The 22,870-nt window shown below is 47.3% G+C and overlaps 1 protein-coding gene across 7 annotated transcripts in view; it reads right to left on the bottom strand.

Moving 5' to 3' along the window:
• Window positions 1-22,870, bottom strand: part of LDLRAD4 (low density lipoprotein receptor class A domain containing 4) — a 435,431-nt gene that overhangs the window by 207,091 nt on the left and 205,470 nt on the right. For 6 of the 7 annotated variants that reach the window (XM_023228382.2, XM_023228380.2, XM_023228385.2 and 3 more), the window contains one exon: window positions 7,464-7,604. In XM_023228382.2, coding sequence (XP_023084150.1) covers window positions 7,464-7,604 — 141 coding nt within the window. Of the gene's footprint in view, window positions 1-7,463; window positions 7,605-15,544; window positions 15,664-22,870 lie in introns of those variants that run through there. The other variant, XM_023228379.2, reaches the window with a different exon arrangement.

Raw genomic sequence — 22,870 nt, 5'->3', positions numbered from 1 at the left:
CTCATGCACACATGCACCACACAGCCTCGCCCTCACACACAGACACATTCATGCACATATGCACCAGAGACTCAACCACACACACACACACCCACACAGGCACACACCCACACACTCACATACATGCACACACATTCTCACGCACACATGCACCACACACCCTCACCTACACACACACATGCATACACATGCACACTCATGTACAAATACACCAGACTCACACACAGGCACACGCACTCATGTATACAAGCACCATAGACCCACACATACACACCCACACATGCACACACCTGCACAGACATGTACAGATACACTCTCATACATATACACACCACACTCACCCTCACACACGTGCACACTCATGCACAAATGCACCACAGACTCACCCTCACACACGTACACAGACACGTTCACACAACTGCATACACACTCCACCCAAGACACACCCACGCATGCACACACCAGACGCACACTCTCCGACACCCACACACTTGTGCGCACACACACAGTACTCCACATTCTCAAACTTGTACACACACACGACACAGTCCCACTCTGGCATACTCGCATCTCATGCATGCACACACAGACTCACATCTGCTCCACACACTTACACGTCTTTAGGGCCGGCCAGAAGCACTCCACATTTCCTCTGGGCTTGACACGACTGGTCCTTCCTACACAGCAGATGGATATTTAGAAGCCAAAGGTCTGTCCCTCCAGGGCTGCAGGACGGGGAAGCCCTGACTGGTCACACGCTCAGTAAAAGCCTATCACACTGTCAGTCCCAGAATAAATGCTTACCAGAGTAGGCTTCTACTGTGGTTGGTTTGGGTGCTTACGGCAGTCTAAACACACCTGGGAAGGACAGGCAGTCTGGACAGGCAGTTTGCGGGCACCAGCCTTATGCAGTCTCTTCCTTTGTCTTCTCATGCAGGCTGCCAGGATCATGTGGATATTTTCAATCCTTGCTTCCACTTGCAAGGTACTAGGCCATGCAAGCAAAAGTCTTTTTCATCCTCCGGTCAGGCTTGAGTTTTCTAAAATAATAATATTCATCCCTACACTCAGCAAATATTTACAGGGACATGCCCCATATGCTACATGCTCCAGGCACCGTGGCAGGCACCAAGGCTACCGCAGAGACCGCATGGGCACTGTTCAGCTGGCGGCCATGCTCATATGATGCTGGGAGGCAGCAGAGAAAGGATCAGTGGTCTACAATCAACACTCTCGAGTGTCCACTATGTGCAGCTGACCTCTGAACAATTTGGGGGTTGGGGCTCTGATCTCCGTGAAGTGGAAAATTTGTGTATAACTCTCAACTCCCTGAAAACTTAACTACTAATAGCCTACTGTTGACTGAAAGCCTTACCCATCACATAAGCAGTCGATTGACACACAGTTTGTGTGTCATATGTATGATATACCGCATTCTTACAATAAAGCAAGCCAGAGAAGAGAACATGTTAAGGAGGATCAGAAAGAAGAGAAGGGGAGAGGGCTTAGCCCCTGCATGCCTGGAGTTTAACCTGGAATTACACAGGTTATTGACCATCCCCAAATTCCAGATGAGACCTGGGAGTTGGCTATCCAAGTGTAGCAGAGGGGGTTCCTAAAAATGTTAAGTGTATGCATCAAACATAGTTCGATTCATCAGTTCACAGTAACACAGAGAGGAAATCTCAGTGGTCACCCGTGCAGAGTGACAGTGAACCCTCATCCTTAAGTTAATGGATCCTATATGACATACACTTCAGGGTAATCCAACTGTTGATGGGGAATTTCTCTTTATAGACGTATCCCCACTAATTACTGGAGAAAAAAGGACAGAATTTGGTGGTGACTGTTTTGCAAACCTAAATGCCCGACGGTGTCACACAAGAGACCAGCAGACACAGTGTACTCTTGACGGAAGAGCTGCAGCGAGATAGTGCTTTCCCACCCGGCGATCACACCTGAGTTCCCCAGGCCTCTGCAGCGCCTACCACGCGGCAGCAATGCTGTGGGACAGAGAAGCACGTTCAGTGACTCCACAGGAAAGCAGAGAGCAAAACCCAGAGCACGGAAACTGCAGAACAAATAAGCCAGACCCCTCCACCCAAAGTCACAAAAGGGAGGAGGAGGAGGAGGATGAGGAGGAAGAGGACGAGGAGGAGAGAGAGACAGGAGGATGGAGGGAGGGGAAATAGATATAGAGGGAGAACCTACACAGTCAGAGATCCTTCAGGAGCAAAGCGATCTACGATGCCTGGGGCTTCTTTGGATCCTGGTGCAAACAAATGATAAACAGAACAAACCGAAACGCACATTTATAAGACAACTGGAGAAATATGAACTCGAAAAGGACATTTGGTGACTATTCTCTAATATAGAGAATTATGGTTAAGGTTTACTGCAATCATTATAGGGAAAAAAAAATAGAAGTGTCTAGCATTTGCGAGCCCTGGTTATGCACAGGTTTCCTATGTGGTTATGTGGTTATAAGCATGATCCCCAAGTCCTCAACAAACAACATGCTTGGGAGGTGGGAAGCTGCTGGCTTAAGGTGGGAAGCAGGGCAGTCATAGCTTGGTGACTACAGGTGACGAGCAGGATGCCAGTCTCTTTGGAGGAAAAATGAAGAAGGTGGGAAGAGCTGGTTTCGGAAGTAAGATAATCAGCTCAGATTGTAGTAAGTTGGGTTTTATTTTATTTGGTTGTTATTACCCTAAATGGCAATGGGAGGAAAAAGTTTCCTCCCGAAAGGTCCTAATGTCATAATCCTGGCATAACTGGGTGCGTTTTGTCAGCTCCAGTCCATTTGATTTGGGGTCAGTTTTATGAGGTCGAGGGAAGCAGCTTCCCCCTGACGCTCCAGTAGCAAAGGGGAGCTGCTCCTCTCCCTGCTTTCCCCGAATCAGATCCTCTCAGTTAACTGGAAATTCCGCTGGAGCTCAAAGGGAAAAGCTGTGGCTTCTTGTCAGGGCTGACGTTACTCTTAAGTTCCAGTGCTGAGAATCCCGCAGCAGAGCTGGCTTCAGGTGTCTGTGCTCACCAAGGCTTTCGGAGGAAGTGGCACTTGCCAGGCTGCACAGACCAATTATCACTTCTGGACAGTCGAAGGAGCGCTGCTGTCCCCCAGTAAGATGTGGCCAAGGGGCTTTGGAAACACAGCACCGCAGGATGTCCTTGGCTGGGCAGGAATGGTGAGGTGGCGGGTCCACCAAGCGGGATGCCAGTCTCAGGCTCCCCGCAGCTGGCTGGCTAGCAGGTGGCCTGTCCGTGGACCAGGGCAGGAGGCAGAGCTTTTATACACCGGTTTCTCTCTCTCTAGGCCCATCCCACTTTCTCAGCTGTGCCCCACGCAGGCCCCAGCCACGGCCTTCTGTCCCAGAACAGCACCACCCTCGTTGCCAACCTACGCTCATGCTCTTCTGGGCCCTGGCACTCTGTACTCTCCTCTCGCTATCCAGCACACCTCCTCCAGGAAGCGACTGTGACCACTAATCCAACCAGGATGAATCTCTCTATCCCCTGAACCACGAATGACTGGACCCACTCGGCCCTCACTCCCTGGGCCCGTTTTTAGTTATCTTTGACTGTGCAGGTGTGAATTCGCCTCCCAACTCTCAGCACCTCGACAGCAGGGTCTATTATTTTCCTTCATTCCTCGTTTCCACAAGGCCTAGTACAACGACCAGAGAAAGTGCTTCATAAATAATTTTGTTTGTATAAGGAATAATTTGTATAATTATTTTATTTGTGTAAATAACAAATAATTGTGTTTGTATAATTTGTATGTTTACTACTCAGGGGTACAATATTTTGATAGAGCAGCCAGAGAAAAGATGTGACAAAAGCTGGTCACTTAGGCGGACAGCATATTTCCTCTTCCACAGAAAGATGCAGGCAGGAAAACTCTTTCCCCAGGAGATAATGGGTGTCAGCCCAGACCTCCACGTCCATGCAAAACCCTTTGATCTCTCAGCAGAATAAAGCAGCCTCGGTCCAAGGATAATCTGACCACGGTGAGGAGAAGAAGCAACAGGCAGATGAAACCAACTGTGCCTCAGCCTCGGCTCCAAACACATTTTTGTTTGAAGAGAAAAACTACTTACAGCAACTTTCAGAGCTTCTGTGATTCTTATTATTGTTGGCTTTAGAAATAACAGTAACATTTTCTTGTTAACCTTAATGCATGCTGAAATTTGGCAAATATCAAATGGGAGATATGGCCAAGACATCTGAGCCATGGAGCATACTCAAAGTTAACAGCATGGACAGGAAACTAAACTGATTGCAGCTCATCTGGAAACCCAGAAAGTCTCATCTCGCTTCAGCCTCAGTACCCTCAAATCTGGAACACCGAGTGTACCCTTCAGGTGGGAACAAGGGAACACAGATCACACAAAGCGATCCTGCTCCTAAGCAGGAAGAAGACCGAGGCACCGCCTTTCTGGAGCGTGGTACTTCACAGACAAGAGTTCACGGGATACTCGGATTCCGTCCAGGTGGAGACGAAGGGGACCTTACCGTCAGAGCGGCGCACCATGAAAGGCCGGCTGTCTGTCAGCTGCAGGAAACGGGCTGGTCAAGGATCCAATAAAAAGTGTCATCCACGAACACCCACTGACAACCGGAGAGGCTCTAAGGCGGGTTCACAGCTACTGACAGAAAGTGAAATATCCCTGTTCACTGCCCAACAGAATACGGGGAAGAGAATACGTATCTATTCAACATGAGACCATCCCCTGGCCTCCTCCCCTGGGAAGCCGCACACCTGGCAGAGGTGAGCTGCAGCAGAGGACAGAGGAACCACCACCTGCCCCGGAGTTCCCAGCCACACAGAACCATCCAGAGGCAACCTGCGCCGTGCGTGTCCCCCCATGACCACTCAGCCAGCTCCCTCGGGCACCTGCAGAGAACCTGAGGGGAAAGTGGGGGGCAGCCACGGGCCAGGTCGCAGCCTCCCCCAGGGGACAGAATAGGGAGAATCACCCAGGATTGCTGGGCAAGTGCACTTGTAGACACCTGTGCATTTCTGCTCCATGTATGGAATGGCTCCGACATTACAGACGGCCCACACAAAGTCACAGCCGCACACCCCCCAGGAAGGGCCACATGGGGAGTGGAGATGGCAACTGCAACACGATGACATAGACTGTGTTTCCCACGGACGTTCTTTCCTACAGACGTGTGCATGGCAGGAAGTGTGCCCATTCCATAGGGAGACAACCTGAGCTGAAAGGCGTTGTCAGTTCCCTAGGGCGAACCGTGAACCCAGATCAATCTGAAGCCACAGCCACGGTCCTGCCCTTTGTCATTCCATCTCCTGGCTCTCCAGTCTTCTTAGAAGAGAGTATATTGTAAATAATATCCCATTTTAGCTATAAAGACAAAAGTTCTAGTCATATCTGAACAGTGGGGGGCCAAGAGTTTGCCAACAGGATGGTCAGACTCCTCTGTTAGGGCAAAGTTGGACCACTGACGGATATAACTGCTCCCCTGGCTTCTAGGCAGAATTAAAGTGCTTGCATTTTAAAAAATGAGTGGAAAATCAATCTGGAGACAGGCCTTAAAAACCGGAAAGAATACTGACAAGAAAGGGAGCGAGGGAGGAAGGAGGGTTGAAAACAAGGAAGTCCTCAGCAAAAGGGCCGTGTAGTAAAGGAGGAGGAGCCTGCAGACACAGAAGAAGCCTGTGGAGCACCCCAGAGCGGAGGCCAGGGCTCCAGAACTCTGAACTCAGTCAAGGCAGCACACAAGGTCCTGATATTCTCCACACAGCTTACCATGGTGTGTCTGCTGTTAGTCAAGTCCAGAGAAAACAGAGTAAGATGCTGCTTTTCTCACCTCCTTCTAAGACCCCCAGCCTGAGTTCAGGTAATCTCTGAGTGCTTAGTGCCTGGAATACGCTGCTCTAAGTGCTGTCTGTGGATGGTCCCGTGTGATGCTCCAATAACCATTCTTATGCCTCCATTGTGCAGCTGAGGGTACTGAGGCTCAGGAGACGAAAACACCACTGTTCCATCCATGTGGAAAGGCAGACAAGCAGGGTTCCTCAGGGCGCCCGGCCCTCTGGCCTGCTGCCTGCTCGTCCTCAGGGAGGTGCTCACCCAGCTCCCAGTCCCCTGTCCTGACCTGCAGCCCTCCTCCCTCTTCCTGCACCCAGCCCTGCTTCCATGCACTAAGTAGGACAGCCAGAGCGGGTGCCTCCAGGCCATCCAGGGCCTGGGGGCCAGATGACTCCGGGTGAGAGGCGAGCTGTACTACACAGAGACTACCGCCTAAAACACAGACCCAAGGCCAGGCAAGCACGTGCCCACCCCGGACCTCTGAGAACTGTCTATGCAACGTATAGAGATGGGACTCAAAGAGCGCTGGGTAGGAGAAAATGCACATGGAAACACAATAGAAAAACTTGAGAAAAACTATTTGTACTATAAGTCTCTTGAATTTAGCAAGCATAAGTAGCAGGCTTAAAATGTGCTAGAGCACAGTCATTTTTATATTGGGGACATACGTAACTTGCCCCCCATATAAAAATACAGTAGGAATAGAGAAAATAGTTTCTTTTTTTAAATCCCCTCCCATTTTCACATTTGCAGCACTGGTATTTATGTAGTCTAATTTCCATAACAAAAATTTTAAATCTGTCTCAAATATAACTCCTCAAAATAATGTCAGTAAAGATGGGGAGAGAAGCTTAACTCATCATAAAATGATCTAAGGAGGCCGTGTGAGGAGGGTTGGCCCGGCCAACGCTCTTCCCAAGGTGTGCAACTGCAACAAGATCCTCACCCTCAATCCTCCTCACTCAGCCCAGAGAAACACAGAAAACAGTAAGCCAGCTTTCCTACGAGAAGTTCAGCGGGCTTTCAAAGCTGCCTTCTTTCTCTCCCCTTGTCACAAAAACCATGAGATCAAAAACCAACGCACTTCAAACTCTGACTCCACTTCTTCAAATTCAAGAAATGCTCAAAGCCTCAGCCTTGGGGATTCACACGTGTCAAAACCTCACTCCAGCTGTTTCCATCCAGCATCTAATAGGAAAACACATGACCAGAACCTTTAAGGATCCCATGTAAATTTTTCTACTTTCATATTTCAGTTGCATGATTAATTATGGACCTTCCACATATCTTTCTTTGCTTATTTAAAATTACTTCTGAAGTAATAATGTGGGTATGAAGAATACTAAATCAATATACGATTTCCTGGAATCCAGGCATTGCTCAGATAAATAGCAAAAGCCTATTTCAAAACACAGCTCCGCTGACCACTTTAGAGAACAGAACGAATTTCCTACTTTTAAACATGCCGCCCCTCTATCCTAAAAGAAGAAAACATTTCCTTTGTGAAAATGCAAATCTCTTTCTTGAACCAGAAAACAACCTCCTTCCCATGTCCCAGTGACCCCACCTCCTAACCGTTTCAGAACCACATCAGACAGTGCCACCCAGGTGGGAGGAGAGACTTACAGTTGAAGATGCCCGGAGGCGGGTGCTCGGTCACCAGGAGACAGTTCTCTTCGTCACTGTTGTCCCCACAGTCGTTCTGTTGGTTACAGACCAGCGAACCAAGATACAAGCATTTACCGCTGGTGCAGGTGAATTTGCACTCTGAAAAAGTACAATATAAAGCATGGAGCAGTCAATGCAAGCTTGGTGCTCTTGAGCGGCGACTGTCGTTGGTTTTTCTTTCCCCCATTTGCATGCCATGATTGTCTGGGAACTCAGACTATCTGCAGAGCCCAGGACACTACACTCAGAGAAGGGCCATCTGGGTAAGGACCTTCCTTGTCTGAAACACACAGGATGGTGCCCTCCTGTACTCCACAGGGGCGCCGAGGCCTGCCACGCACGCCTCGCCCTATGGCACTGCCCACACGAGTAGCACAGGTGCTCTCTTTCTTTCCATAACTTGCTCTGCAAAAGTCATAGCTGTGGGGCTCTATTATTTGGTTTGAAAATATCCTTGGCAGTTCTCCACACCTCCGAGAATGGGGGAGCCTGTGCAGCCAGCCGTGGCAGGGGCCGGCAGAACTCAGGAGCGCTGGCTTAACAAAAGGACACTCAGACAATTTATTTCCCACTTGCCACCGTCTGGTGGTGAGAATCTGGACAACACATTTCACCTCTCAGACGTTCATTCGTCTCATGCCTCAGAAAAATCAGACATGATACCAGGCATGGGTAGCAGTGAATTTATAATGTAAAACATGGGAAAATCATGTGTGCTTTCTGCTAAAGGGCCATGTTGGCAAATTATGAAAATAGGACAGATCCCATACCCAAATCCCTACAGGCCATCCTGAACACAGGCTCCCTAAAATCTGTACAAATCAGTATTTGAAAACCGAATTCAGTTTTGTAGGACTTTAAAATAAATTTGCACACTTAACACATTACCATCCATTTAAGCAACGAAGAATAAAGGAAGTTACACAATTATATACACTTGAGCACAGAAAGGTCCACTACATCTTACAGTGACCGTCATCCTGCATTCTGAGTGTGGGCTTGGCCCTAGGAGACCACAGAAGCTGGCAGGATTCACACAGCACAACCCACTAAGTAGACAGCGGGAAGACAGAGCCTCCAGAGGAGGCCCGGGCTCCTCACTGCCGCTGACTGTTACAGCCTCTTCCTCTTTCCAGGCCTTGGTTCTGTGTCTGGAATAAGGGTGGCAGGCCTGGATCAAGTCCAAGGTCCTTTCAACTCAAATTTTCTGTCATTCAAATAAAAGGCTGGGCATCAGCACACCAAGGCCTCTTCCAGCGACGCGAACCATATGTGGGGCTGCCCCAGCCCAGCCTGCCTCTCAGGGGCGAACTATGGCCCACAAGATAATGACCTTTACCTGTTGTAAAGAAACACAACGTAAGAGTCCTCCAAGTATTTTTGTGAACCTGTATAAAACGGGTGTTATAATCCTCCATTTGTTCACATTCTCCTAAAAGAGTGTAGAAAAAGAAACCAGCCGAGCTGCTGACCTAGTTTAGAATAACGTGTGAACACAGCCCAAATGCACACCCACGAGCGCCTCGCTAGCGGCACCATCCAGGTTAGAAAACCTGTGTGCGGAGTGAGGCCGGGCCACGTGGTGGGGGTGCGGCCAGAGCCAAACGCTCTCTTTCCATAAGGTGGAAAGATTAAAACCCAGCTGTTTGAAATCACATTTACGAAGTAACATTTTTTTTAACTTAATGGAAAAAAGGGATGTCAAGGGAAAAATTTATCTTCCTTTCCGAAATAAATATTGGACTATGGATTTATACCAAACATGAAAAGCCCATTAACCAAAAACAGGTACTCCCTGTGTTGCTAAAACGGTGATTGGGAATAAAAAAGGAATACTAACCTGAATTGAATCAAACTCTAACTAAAAAGTTCACCACTGCTGTGGTTTGAAAGGATCTGAGGTTAGACTACCATATTCAGGTTGGTGTGGAACGTTAAACTACCCAAGAAATGAGACCACATCCACACCTTACTCATTTTAACCTGCTGGAGGGAGACACCACAGGCTTGCAAGCAAATCAATTCTGCGACTCATTCATTCATTCACATAACCGTATATTAGCCGCTTCTATGTTCTGTGCTAGGTAGTGAGACATGGAAACTTGGAAATGAATGAGCTAGCCCTCTTCAAAGAGCTTATGGTATGAACTATTTTAAAAATATGAGCAGTGACTAATTTGCCATTCCTTCCAAGGCCAAACATTTCCCTTCTTTATCTCCTTCATATTCTAGAGCGCCGCCCAGCCTGTGACAGGCGTTCAGTGAATCACACATTTGTTGCATGAATGAATGATCTGATCTGAGCCTCATAAGAACCCTGTGAAATAATCAGGGCAGATATTATTCTTCCCATTTGATTCCATTTTGCCTCAACTCACCGCACTGCCTCAGTTTCCAAATCCACTTTCAGGAAGGTGAGAGACTCACTTGTAATGGGCACGGCCCCACGTATAATAACGAAGCCCCCAAATCGCTGGTTGTCTCAAGTCGGCTCAACATCAGGCGGCACTAACAAGGCTTGTGCCACTCATGTGCCTGGTTCTGACTTCTCAGATAACAGAAATAACATCAACCTATTAAATTTCAAATTCAGTTCGGTGCAGTGACTCATACCTGTACTCTCAGCACTTTGGGAGGCAGAGGCAGGAGGATCATTTAAGTCCAGCAATTCTAGACCAGCCTGGGCAACAAAGCGAGACCCTGTCTCTACAAAAAGTTTAAAAATGAGGCACATGCAGTGGTACACTCCTGTACTCCCAGCTACTCAGGACACTAAGGCAAGAGGACCGCTTGTGTCCAGCAGTTCAAGGCTGCAGTGAGCTATGATCATGCCACTGCACTCAAGCCCGGGTGGCAGAGCAAGATCCAGGCTCTAAAAAATAAAAAAAAATTTCAAATTTATAAAATCTAAATCTCAGCAGTGAGTCATTGGCCCAACATCAGAGTAAGGTCTTTCCATCACTTGGCCACTGGAATCAGAATGACCAGATTGAGAATTTTAATTTACTGACTTCCTGATGTGATACAGAAACTACTAGAAAATTGTTGTAATGTGATAAAGTGCTAAGAATTAATGCTACAACTGGAATGAGAACTGAAGAGCACGGTAAATATCTGTCCAAGTTAACAAAACTGGAGTTGACACAGGCAGGCTTCCAACTCCATCCCAACTCTGGACAGGCTGTACCCAGCACGCTGTGCACCCAAAAGCCCAGTGCATTCAGATCCTCTAATCACGAGATTATTGTAGTATTTCTAACAAACTGATAACCCTAGGAGACAGGCCCTCATCTTAGCTGCATATTGGATCACCTGGACGTCTTTCAGCATTGCTGGGGTTGGGCTCCTAGCCAGGTCCTGCTCTCCTGGCCTGAGGTGCAGTCAGACAGTGTGGGTTTCTGGCGCCCCTGGCACGGCTCCAACGGGCAGCACAGATGGAGAACCACTGTCTACTGGGAAAGAGGTAGCTCACTTACAGCAAGCCTCCTCTTCAGTTAATGGTATTTTATTGGAATGTTTATTTGGTATTTGCTAATTTACAAAGAAGAAAACTAAAATACAATCTCTTAAGATAAGCAGGTATTTGGATAACTGCTGACTACAGGGCCCAGTCGCCAGAGCTCTGTTCTGTCAATGGGCTATTCTGGAAACTCTGGAACCAAGGCAATTTTGACCCCTAAACTACACTTTGACAGACTAGAACCAGAGGGAGTCCTCCACGAAGTAAAACTTAAGTCAGAGAAAGACAATGGAAAAAATGTTTTAATATGTTGTCTGTTCTTTGTGGAACTTGTTGAGTATTTCTGCCAAGCTAGAAGATGAGGGAAATCATGGATTGTTGAACATTAGAAACACTTTGGTGACAAATTAATGGTGACCTCAGATGTGTAATACTGGACTGGAAGACACAATGAGCTGCTCAGGAACCAGTGTCTCCTCCAGGAGCTATAGACGTATTATAACCATTTATAAGATTTAAATCACTCCTCTTCTTAAAAAAAAAAAGTCAGGACCTTCTAAGTGAAGAAAGTGGCATTCCTCTTTGCCAAAATTTCCTATTTGATTTCTTATTAAAAAAAAAAAAAAAAAAACTTGTGAGAAACAACTTCCAGAATCAACAACAGGCTTTAGAATCACTGTGCATACTTCCGGTAATAACACAGTCTTCTCCACATTTGGGGTCTTCAGTTTCTCTGCATTTCTACACAAAGCTTCTGATGGGTTTTTCTGTGTTGTAGAGTTTTCTGTGTTATCCCAGAGTCATCCAATCGGAATGCTGAGAGGGACATAGACACACGGATCCACCCCTTGCCTCCCAGGTGAGGCCAGGCCAGGCCAGGGATAATCCCTGACTCACCCGAAGCTGGAGAATGAATTACCTGTAGTGGAACATGAAACCCGAGATTTCCATCGGATTAGAGGAAACCCTTTTTTGTCTTGAAGGTCATTCTAGTTATATACAGACGAACACTAGCCAGTTGGGTTATACCAAGCACGAGAGCAGAAAGGAAAAGAATGATTCAGAGGAAGGGAATGTCCTAATATTTTGTAACCTTTGAAAAAACAGGGCATGTTAGGAGCCCTAAAACTAGGGGAAAAATGGAATATTTTAAGGTTTTCTGTGATTTCCAAACTCATATACAAAAAGGCTATATTAAAAAAAAATGTAAGCACCAGCAGCCTAACAAATTTGAATAATGTAAACCTAAACTCGGTCAGGATTCAATGATAAATGCTCAATCTTAAGCAGAACAAATCAAGCCTCACAGAGACTAAATTTAATCTGCTTGGTAGAGTCAACATTGTACTAGTTAACAGGCAACAAAAAGTTGTTTTCAATTTCCACTACACTCCTTTAAAGTCTTAGTTTTCACAGATACGATCTCAGTCACAAAATAAGGACTATATACAGCATTACATCTCAGCTGTAAAATCAGCCTTTTTTGTGAATTGGCAAAGTTGTCTACATTAGTTATTTCTGTTAAAATTCATATAGCAACACTGACTCATTTAGTTCACACTTCTATCATTCACCAACCTGAAAACGGAGAGTGATTCTGGCTCCATCATTTCTGACATTAAAGTCTAGAACCCACTCTCTGTACGGGCGCCTTCTCCATGTACTTACATTGTAAACAGCAAAGAGGTCAAATCTAGCTGCCAGTGAAGCAGAAGCCAAGAATTAATGGGTTCTAAGATTAGCATAAATAATTGTACCATAACCAATGTAAGTTTACATTCCCTAGCACTGAGGTGACAACGATTTTTTATTAATTTATACACACACTGCCTATTCCCCTGCAAGGTATAAGATATCCTATAATAAAAGGAAAATTCAGGCTGGGCATAGTGGTCCACACCTGTAATCCTAGAATTTTGAGCAACCCAGACAGAAGGACAGCTTGAGGTCAGGAGTTCCAGACCAGCTTGGTCAACATGGTGAGACTCCATCTCTATGAAAAATTTACAAATTAGCTGAGCATGGTGGCATGTGCCTACAGTCTCAGCTACTCGGGAGGCTGAGGTGTCAGGATGGCTTGAGCCTAGGAGTTCGAGGCAGCAGTGAGCCGAGATCACACCACTGCACTCCAGCCTGGGCAACAGAGCCTGCGTGAGACCAGAGGCATTATAGGATTTTGAGTTCAAGGACAAATATATTTCATTAAAAAAAAAAAAAATCTCTTAAATAAATAAATAAATAAAAGTAAAATTCAGTGAAGATGGAAAATAATGAGTCAAACACAAAACATAAATCAGGAAATGCAGAGGAAAGAGAAGAGGAAAAATGACTGAAAAGAACTCATCTCTAAACTAAATTCCAACCAAACAAGCCACCACAGACAAGAGGAAACCAAGGCATGGCCATGGGACCTCACTGGCCATTGGGGTAGGCATCGCAATCAACCAGAAACACCCATTCTCCTGCTTCTAAAACTCAACAGGATCTGTTGCTCTTTCAGTAAAGGTGCTATTCAGCAAGGAGGAGGCTGTCTTGAACCAATTTTATCAAAAAGAGGAAAAGGGCTCCGCATCTTGTAATTTCCTGTATCAGCCTTCAGGGAAGTTGAAGTATTCGTTTCCATAAAGTGGTTTCCATAAAGTTGCCAAAACACAGCATCCGGAAAGCATTGCTTTAGCTAATTACGAAGATAAAGCTTTGAGAGTTTTCAGAAATGAAAAGTCGATCCTTAGGGCCATTCTTCTTAAACGTCAACTTTTGACAGCATGGGAATGGCGTGAGGATGCTGCGCGCACTCACTCCCCGGGGGGAACCCGCAGTGCAAGCCGCACACGTGGAGCAAGCTGCGAGACTGCACCGGTGTGCTATCAACGCGAGTCCGTCTGGGAACCTAAGGGAGGAGAATGCAGCACTGCGCGTGCCTCATCTGGTGTCACAGGCCAGTTCCACGCTCAGCCGGAACTCAGTGTAAAGACACCGGCCTCACCGGTGACGCTCTGACCTCACTCAAAGACGGGCTGAGGTTCCCGGTCATAAACTTGGAACAAAGCGGAATTTAATTTGAAGGTTTATATTCTGTGTAATGAAATAAGTTACCCCCAAAGCATTTAATAAAAGTCCTATCTGAAGTGGTGCTGCTGAAACCATAGTTGTCCTTCAGAAAGATGAATATGACATGATAAAAGGAAATCTGCCCAAGTAATAAGATTACCAGAGAAGAGCCTCCCGTCAAAGAGAGTAATAAAAAATGTTTAAAAACTCAATCCATTTTATGATATGGCTTATCACTCCCATTATGGTGCTGAAAAGATGATTTTCATGGGTCTCAAATTCTATGAGAACCCTAAGTGAAAAACGCAACGACGTGCTCTTAAAAGTCCAAAGTACTCTCAGGCTTCGGACTTGCAGACCTACAATTACCCTTTGGAGCAGCTTGAACAAATCACACAACTTCCCATCAAAATACCACCAGGCATTTTAAAGTCGTAAAAGTCCTTCAGGGGTTGAAACAGTGGATAACAGTAATTCTCGTCTATGTTTATAACCAGTGAATGAACGAATTAGCTTCTGTGGTTTTCTGTCTGTAACATGCGAGGAGGCTTCTTCCTCACTTCTTAGGGAGGACAGTACTGGAAATAGGTAAGAATCCCCTTTCAAACTCTTGGAAGAACAGAAATATCAGTAAGTGCAATGCACATGGGAGAAGAGTTTGAAACAACGTCACCTGTACATCAACAACAGTGGCTTTCTCTGGGGATGCTGGGGTCACTTTGATAACTTTCAAGTTTCTTGTGGATTTTATATACGATTTTATAGTCAGGGACAATAAAAACCCTATTTCAACAGGGAAAATCTCTGTGAAAACCAAATGTCTATAGAACTCTAAAGCCATTAAAATTCATAATTTTAAAGGCACTAATAAAGCACCTAATTCCCTATGGCATCATCTCAACAGAAATCCCAACACGTGAGTCCTTTCTCATGAGAATAATGCTATTTCAGACACATTTCCTTTCCTTTGGAGAAATGTGTGCTGAGCCCCTCCATCCGTGCGGAATGGCAGGGGCCTGCCCGGCAGGGACACATCCTGGAGCGCAGTGGAGAAGGCGAGGTCAGCCAGGGGGCCGGGGGGCCTATGGAGCCTGCGGGTCTCTGGACAGCCTGTGGCTTTTACTCTGCGTGAGACCAGAGGCATTAAAGGATTTTGAGTTCAAGGACAAATATACTTCATTTTTAAAAAAAAATATTTGATTGAAACCCAGCACGTGTGTATGTATGCATGTGTATCAGAAAGTCCAGCTCAATGAGTCTGCACAGGTTGAAAAACACCTACATAACCAGCACCCCGATCAAGACACAGAAAGGCACCCCCGGGGACCCTCACTCGTTTGTTTCAGGATCTTGCTGCCTGCAACGTGGCAGGTGGACTTTGGGGGCCAAGGCATCCCGTTGTGAAGAGCCTTGTGTGCCTTGCTGAGGCCCGTTCACAGCTCTCAATCTACAGGGTTTAAATAAACTTAGTGAATGTGATGGAAACTCAACTGTGTCAAGCTTCTAATACACCTTCATCAGGACTAACCTCGCGTAACCCTCTCATGACTGTTTGCAGAGAAAGCAGCATCAGTCATGAAGCCCAGCGGAAGCTCCAGGTCGTCCCCAGCAAACGTGCTTTCCATGCGCATTGGAGGTCGGTGGCAACGAGGACCACGTCCACCTGGCAGGATCAACAGCGGCAGATCACAGGCATTGACAGCAGAAAGCTGCGCCCCAAAACGGCGACCACGGAGTGCCTGGCGGCATTTATTCTGAGGTGCGGTGAAGGCTGGGCCGGGAGGCTCTTCCTCTCAGGTCAGTCCCTCATTCATTCATGCATCCACCCACCAAGAGCCCGTCACTGCCTGGGCAAGGAGCACAGCCACAGGCTGCAAGGGAGACGCGGACAGTCCACTGCCCCGAGACCCAGGACCCAGGATCCCGGCCTCCCTCCAGCTCTTACACTCAATATTCTGCGTATCCTCAGGCGAGACTCTTCATCTCTAGATTCCTATGATAAAATGAGGTGCCTGGACTAAACCGGCAGCCTTTCATTTTTCCTCTGAACAACGTCAATGCTCCCTGTGGGGCCCCACAATCTGCACCAGGGGAGGCTTCCCGTGGAGCGTTCGCTGGACAAGGGCATCCCCTGGCTGAAAGGCCTGAAAGCCTCTTTGCATTCTCACATCTAAAAGTCTTATGTTCTAAAAGTCCTTTTGATTGTTATGATCCGTGATTGTTATGATTCCGATTGTTATGATCCGTGATTCTATAAATTTTTAAGACAGGGCTTTTGAAGAATAATTAGTTCCACATTAGTTCTTTGGTACTTCTGTCGCCTGCTCTGAATTATTCCAATGAACATTCAAATGACTGGTACCTTTAAAAATGGATTCCTGAATTCTGGACATTTTGACACCCACTGATGATATCAATAACAGCTCCACAGGGCCACTCCCACAAGAAGGCCAACATGCTCTAACTTCCAGTCTTACAAGATGCTCTGGGCCCCATGGCCCATTTCTCTGCTCCCGCAGTTGAATGTTGCAAACAAGTTTTCTGTACTCACTGTGTCTGATTTCTGATTCTCCCCTCAACAGATCCGAATCAGGCTTTGGGCTGCATCACTGCACCAACGCCGCCCGGCCAGGCCCCCAGTGACCCCCACGTGGTTAACTCGGCCGCATCTCACCAGACCCCAGTTGACACCTCTGCTCCCTCCCACAGGAACCGCATCCTTCCCGTGTCCTGACACACACGGCACCGCACTCCTCTCCACACCTCTCAGCTCCTCCTCCCCTCCCTGACCTCTTACCCCGGGACTGCCCCAGCGCACCCTTGGCCCCATTCTCTTTTCTGCATACGTCATTCCTTTGCCATCTCTGGCAGTCACTGTCTCACACTAACAACTCCCACAGCTCCCTGACCTTCCCACCTTGCCCCAGACCCCAGATTCCTCCAGTCACTTGTCCAACATCTGCTTGTGGAATGTATAACAGACATCTCCGCTTACTATGTCCAAGGCCGAATGCCTCATTTTCCCACCCAAAGTCACTCCCCCAGTGGCCTTCCCCATCTCAGAAACTACACTGGGGATAGAGACGCCACTGCAGTCATCCATAACCCCTTCCTTTCTCTTAATCCCAACCCATCCACACAGTCCGTTGGCTCCACTTCCAAAACACACTGGAAATGGACCCCTTCCCACCTCCTCACTATAGTCACCCTTCTCCAAGGTTCCATCTCCCCTCCCCATGGTGATCTCCTGGCTCCTCCCCTGTCCTTCCACCACGGTTTACTCACAAGACAGCAGTCAGGATGTTCCTGCTGAGATGGAAGTCAGATCAGGTCTCTCCAACAGCTTTCGTTTTACTCACAGTGAAACCCCAAGTCCTTATAATGAACTTGACACGACCCTCCCCGATGTGGCCCCCACCAGCTCTCCAGCCTCCCCTCGCCCTCGCGAGGTCGGCTCTGGGTACCTGGCCTCCTCGCTGCTCCCTGTGCACAGAGCTCATCCATACTTGCTGCTCCTCTGCCCAGAGCTTTCCTGAGACCCCCACTCAGCCAACTCCCTCACTTCCATCAGGCGTCTGTGCAAACGTCACCATCGCCATGGCCTCCCTCACGCCACTCCCCATCTCACCTCCCAGACCCCGGGCTCCTCCTGCTTCCCTTCCTGTTTCACTCTCTCTCACTCATATTTCCATCCAACATGATCGTCAAATATACACAGAACGTTTCCTGCCTTCTCTTCTCCATGAGAGCATGAACTACACGAGGGCAGGGATGTACGTCTGCCTGGTCTTAGTCATGAGCCCTCAGAGTGTAGTACCTGGCCAGCAATCAATCAGTATTATTATTGTAAGCAATCAATCAATATTATTAAAGAAATCAATGAACAGATGTAAAAGGCTGTGGAGAGGTTCTTATAGGAACCACAATTAACTATGGGTGTCCCTTTGGGTGAAGAAAATTTTCTTTAGCTGAGCAAATATCCTCACTAGAAATGAATATATAGAAAATGAGGCAGGAAGGAGATAAAAGAAGGAAATAATATATTATTAGCAAATTGTGAAAGATTTTTAAAGGCAGAGTTAAAGTTTTTGGCCACATGGTTTTTTAGTTACCTGTGGTCTTCAGTTATGGAACAGTTCTCTCCTGTCCTCAAGGTCATAAATAGCTTTTTCCATCTGTCCCTACCCAGTCATCTGGCTGTGCTCCTAAATCACAATGTTCTCTCTCAGCGCAACACTGTGTGTTTTGGAGAGAAAATCCATTGTCTGGCTAAAGCCCTGTACTGTTGATTCAGGAAACAGCCAGCTCCTTCCCTTCTAGCCTCCGGCACCCTGAGAACTGGGTGTGAGTGCTGAGTTCTCCACCTGTCTTATTTCCTAATATTTGCAACCAGCTCAGAGCCACGGAGAAGTCAGGGCTCTACCAGCCCATGGATGGCTGTCCCCAGCCTTGCCCTCAGGTGGGTCACAGCTGGCTATTTTTTTCCCACTTGGGTAAAAACTGCCTGACTTTCTTGCCTTGAGCTTCTCATGGCATCTGCCTAGAATCCTTCCCAACTTTATGAAATTTGAAAACATCTTCCTTCTGAGATCTCTTTTTTATTTTCTTTCTTTCTTTCTTTCTTTCCTTCTTTCTTTTGACATAGTCTTGCTCTGTTGCCAGGCTGGAGTGCAGTGGCACAATCTCAGCTCACTGCAAGCTCCACCCCCTGGGTTCAAGCGATTCCCCTGCCTCAGCCTCCCGAGTAGCTGGGGTTACAGGCGTGCATCACCACACCCGGCTCATTTTCTTTGTATCTTAGTAGAGACGGGGTTTCACCCTTTGGCCAGGATAATCTCCATCTGCCGACCTTGTGATCCACCCGCCTCAGCCTCCCAAAGTGCTGGGATTACAGGCATGAGCCACTGCACCCGGCCTTCCTTCTGAGATCTCAAACCTCACTGACCTCAAAGGGCACAGGCTCATAAACGCCCATGTTCCCTGTATTCTTCAACCAACCCACACCAGAATTTCGTGATGGCATCTTCATATCTCTTTTATGGATGGCAGGATGTTCTACTGCAGGAGAATGTCCCTGGTTCCAAACAAGGAAGTGAACTAAACTGTCTCTTCATTCCAAGATGGAGACTTGGTACTCAAAAGAATGGATTTTGGCTGCTATAACTGATCACACTTGAGGCTGGGGTCAAAGTGGGTGGCAAGCCATCGCGTGCACTCCCCTGTATGCCAGGCTGCAGGAGGAGGAGGCACAGGTGGGGTTGCTGGGTTCTTAGCAGGAAGCTGAGCTCCAGGCTGACCTAGAACCAGCCCTGCGACTGGGCAGGAGAGATGGGAACCTCTCACCTGCCCGCAAAGTTACGGCTTTATTAGGAAAAACTACCTATTTCTGACAACCTGTGCCAGGCCAGAACTCCAGGCTCTGAAAAGACAAAATATTTTTTGACTGAATATGCCAATTTCAGGCCTTTCATAAAGAACTTTTTTATAGTACTATGTGCCAGTTAAGGATTTCCTAACTTCCTTTGCCTGTCTCCCCAATAATCAAAAAGAGAATACTTCTAGTAGACTCGGCAGACTTCAAAATAACGTGATCAACAAACAGGAGCAGGGGCTTAAAACCCATCGTCCTCCATGGAACACTGGCTGATAAAATCTCCTACCTTCCAAAATTAACAACAAATCTGTCTTTCTGTCCAGTTCTTCCCCGAGGGTGTGTCCTGTTGAGAGTCAGTTTCATCTGTGTGGAGCTCTGCGCACCCTGCCGCCATGGGCCATCCGTCCCCAGATCTCTTCCCACACGGTCACTGCGGTCCACCGTCCTGCCTTCGGGGAATCTCGGCCTCCCTCTCGCAGGTGCGCATCACCCTCACCCCCCAACCTGGGCCTCCCTTCTGTCCCCACCCCTTCCCCAAACAGACAGACCTCAAACACCACCCAGGCCCCACCCCAAGGACGCATTCACTGATGCCATCGCTGGACCCAGGTCAGCCAGACGAACAGCAGGACGGTGTCAGAGCCTCGACCTCGGGAAGCACAGGATGAGAATGCAGCTGCGCCTCCCCGGGCCGTCGACCCCAGCTTGGAAAACTCACACTGGTGCTCAGTCCAGCCTGAACACTCCTGCTGAGGCCAGCTCTGCTGTGTCTCATTCTGTCATCACTAAAGAGAGGAGGGACGGCCACATCTACCTGGAATAACCTCTTCCTCCTCTGACCACAGCTCTTATTTGGACGTGTCATATTCCTCCACCTTCCTGGAGGGAAGAAGTGCCCCAGTAGGCTGATGGCTGAGCTTTAAGTCTGCTCCACAGCCAATCCAGGTTTTCTCAATACTACCTCTGTGGAAACGTGCATAAAACAGCAAGAACAATTGGCATAAATGAGACAAATGTAACCCAGAAGCTTAGTCCCAAAATGCACACTGAAAATAAATTCATAAAAATATAAATGAAAGCAAGTTTTCTTCATATTTAAGTATAACAAAGCTACCTATTGATAAATGGGCCTTCTCCACACCCATGTCCAGGACTTAAGTTCCTTGCTTTATTTTTTCTTATAACGCTTACCACCTTTAAATGAAGCAAAAGCAAATAAATCAATAAATCATATAATTAACTTTCATTCTATGTACTGCCTTCAATCGCTAGAATGTAAGTTCTCCTGAATGCAAAGAACGTTCACAGTATTGTTTATTTTTGTTATTTCCCTGGGTCCCAGAACAGTGTCTGGCATGTAATACAGTCTCAAAAATATTTGCTGAATGAATGAAAGTTTATTCTATTAAGCAAACTGTTATTTCTGGATGATAAATGTCATGTCACTGACCTCTAATCTTTCCGTAGATTCCATCACTTCCACGACACAGTCTGTATCAGCGAGGCATACACGGCCTTCGCCATGTGGTCCTGAGCATCTGCTCGAGTCCTTCCTAAATCCTACACATCCTCCTGGAGGCCAACACGCCTCTCAGGCACACCATGGCTTCCCATCACTGCACCTTCATGTACATGGTTCCTCCTGCCTAGAATGACCTGCTCCTCAGTAGACAAATGCCCACTGAGCTTTTAGCAAAAAACAAAAACAGAAAACCTTCCGCCAAGACTGTGAAGCCTTCCCCAGTATTCCCATCCCCATCCAGGAACTGAGCACCGCCGCTTCCATGTTCCCATGGCAACCCGCGCCTCCCCCAACACAGCGCTAATCACCTTGCTGTCACTGCTTGTCTCTCTGTCTCACCCACGTCATTATCTTTGCATCCCCAGGGGCTAGCACAGTTGGAGGCTAATAGTTGATTCAACTTAAATGGACTCAAATGCACTAGAGGGAGGGGAAGAGAGTTCAGCGCACTCTGGGGTTGAGTTTTGTCTCTTTCACTTGTACCTGGTATCTGTGCTCCTGCCACAGCCGTCCACACAGATGCACAAGCTAAAGAGGAAGACGGACAAGAAGCGGCACACGCTTTGCTCCTCTGGCTTCCTCTTGAACCAGAGGGCTCATTCGTCCCTGTTAAGCCATTAAATATTAAAGCTGTATAAATCACACAAACCAGTATGTCTGCCTCTCTCCACTACGTGTCCAAATCAGGAGCCAATAAAACACTGGAAGATTTTTTTTTTTTTTTTGAGATGGAATTTCACTCTTGTCACCCAGGCTGGAGTGCAATGGTGTGATCTTGGCTCACTGCAGCCTCCACCTCCCAGGTTCAAGCGATTCTCCTGTCTCAGCCTCCTGAGAAGCTAGGATTACAGGCACATGCACCACGCCCGGCTGATTTTTGTATTTTTAGTAGAGACGGGGTTTCATCATATTGGTCAGGCTGGCCTCAAACTCCTGACCTCAGGTGATCCACCTGCCTTGGTCTCCCAAAGTGCTGGGATTACAGGCGTGAGCCATCACACCCAGCCTAACACTGGAAGATGTTTTAAGTATATAAGTTTCTTGTACAGTGAAAATCATACATATGTGATACAAAGAAATCAAAATTTCAATGAACACAGGTTGCCCATGACACAAAGGACAAGTGTGAAGGCAACATGTGAACAGGGCTTTCTATAACTCTTCAGGTGCACACATGGGGAGCAGCCAAGGATTTCTGCAGAAAAATTCACTCCAGAGGTCAGCAGCTAGAAGCGCAGATGGAGAGCGAGTGAGCATGAGTGCCTCGTGGACTCAGTCCTCCCAGGTACGGTACTGGAAGACGCTCAAGACACAGTTCAATGAGAAATGTAGTAAATGGGGTTCTTCTTTAGTCTTTTTTTTTTTTTTTTCTGAGACAGAGTCTTGCTCTATCACCCAGGTTGGAGTGCAGTGGCACCATCTTGGTTTACTGCAACCTCCTCCTCCCGGGTTCAAGAGATTCTCTTGCCTCAGCTTCCTGAGTAGCTGGGATTACAGGAACCCGCCACCATGCCTGGCTAATTTTTGTACTTTTAGTAGAGACAGAGTTTCTACTAAAGAGTCTGGCTGGTCTCAAATCCCCAACCTCAGGTGATCTGCCCTCCTCGGCCTCCCGAAGTGCTGGGATTACAGGCATGGGCCATCACGCCTGGCCAAGCCACCATGCCCGGCCTTCTTTAGTCTTAAAATTAGAAACTTGTTTCCTCTAAAGGCCAAAAATGTTCAGAGTTCTCTAGAAGCAGTGGCCCATCATGATTACACCGGTATTAATGAAATACAGTCAACGATTCTGGACACCAGTAGTGTGGCAGGCATTCACTTACCAAGGCTCAATGTAGGTTAAGTTGTGCCCAGCTTGAGAGGACTGCCAGGATTAACCCAGAGCCTGTTAGACTCCCCAGGGAGCTGCTACCAGCTCCAGTGCCACACTCCTTCCCGACCCCAGCTCCAGTGCCACA

Source organism: Piliocolobus tephrosceles, chromosome 18, assembly GCF_002776525.5.
Source record: "Piliocolobus tephrosceles isolate RC106 chromosome 18, ASM277652v3, whole genome shotgun sequence".
Lineage (NCBI taxonomy): Eukaryota > Metazoa > Chordata > Mammalia > Primates > Cercopithecidae > Piliocolobus > Piliocolobus tephrosceles.
The sequence above is the reverse complement of the archived record's forward strand: the minus strand, read 5'-3'. Positions and strand labels throughout refer to the sequence as shown.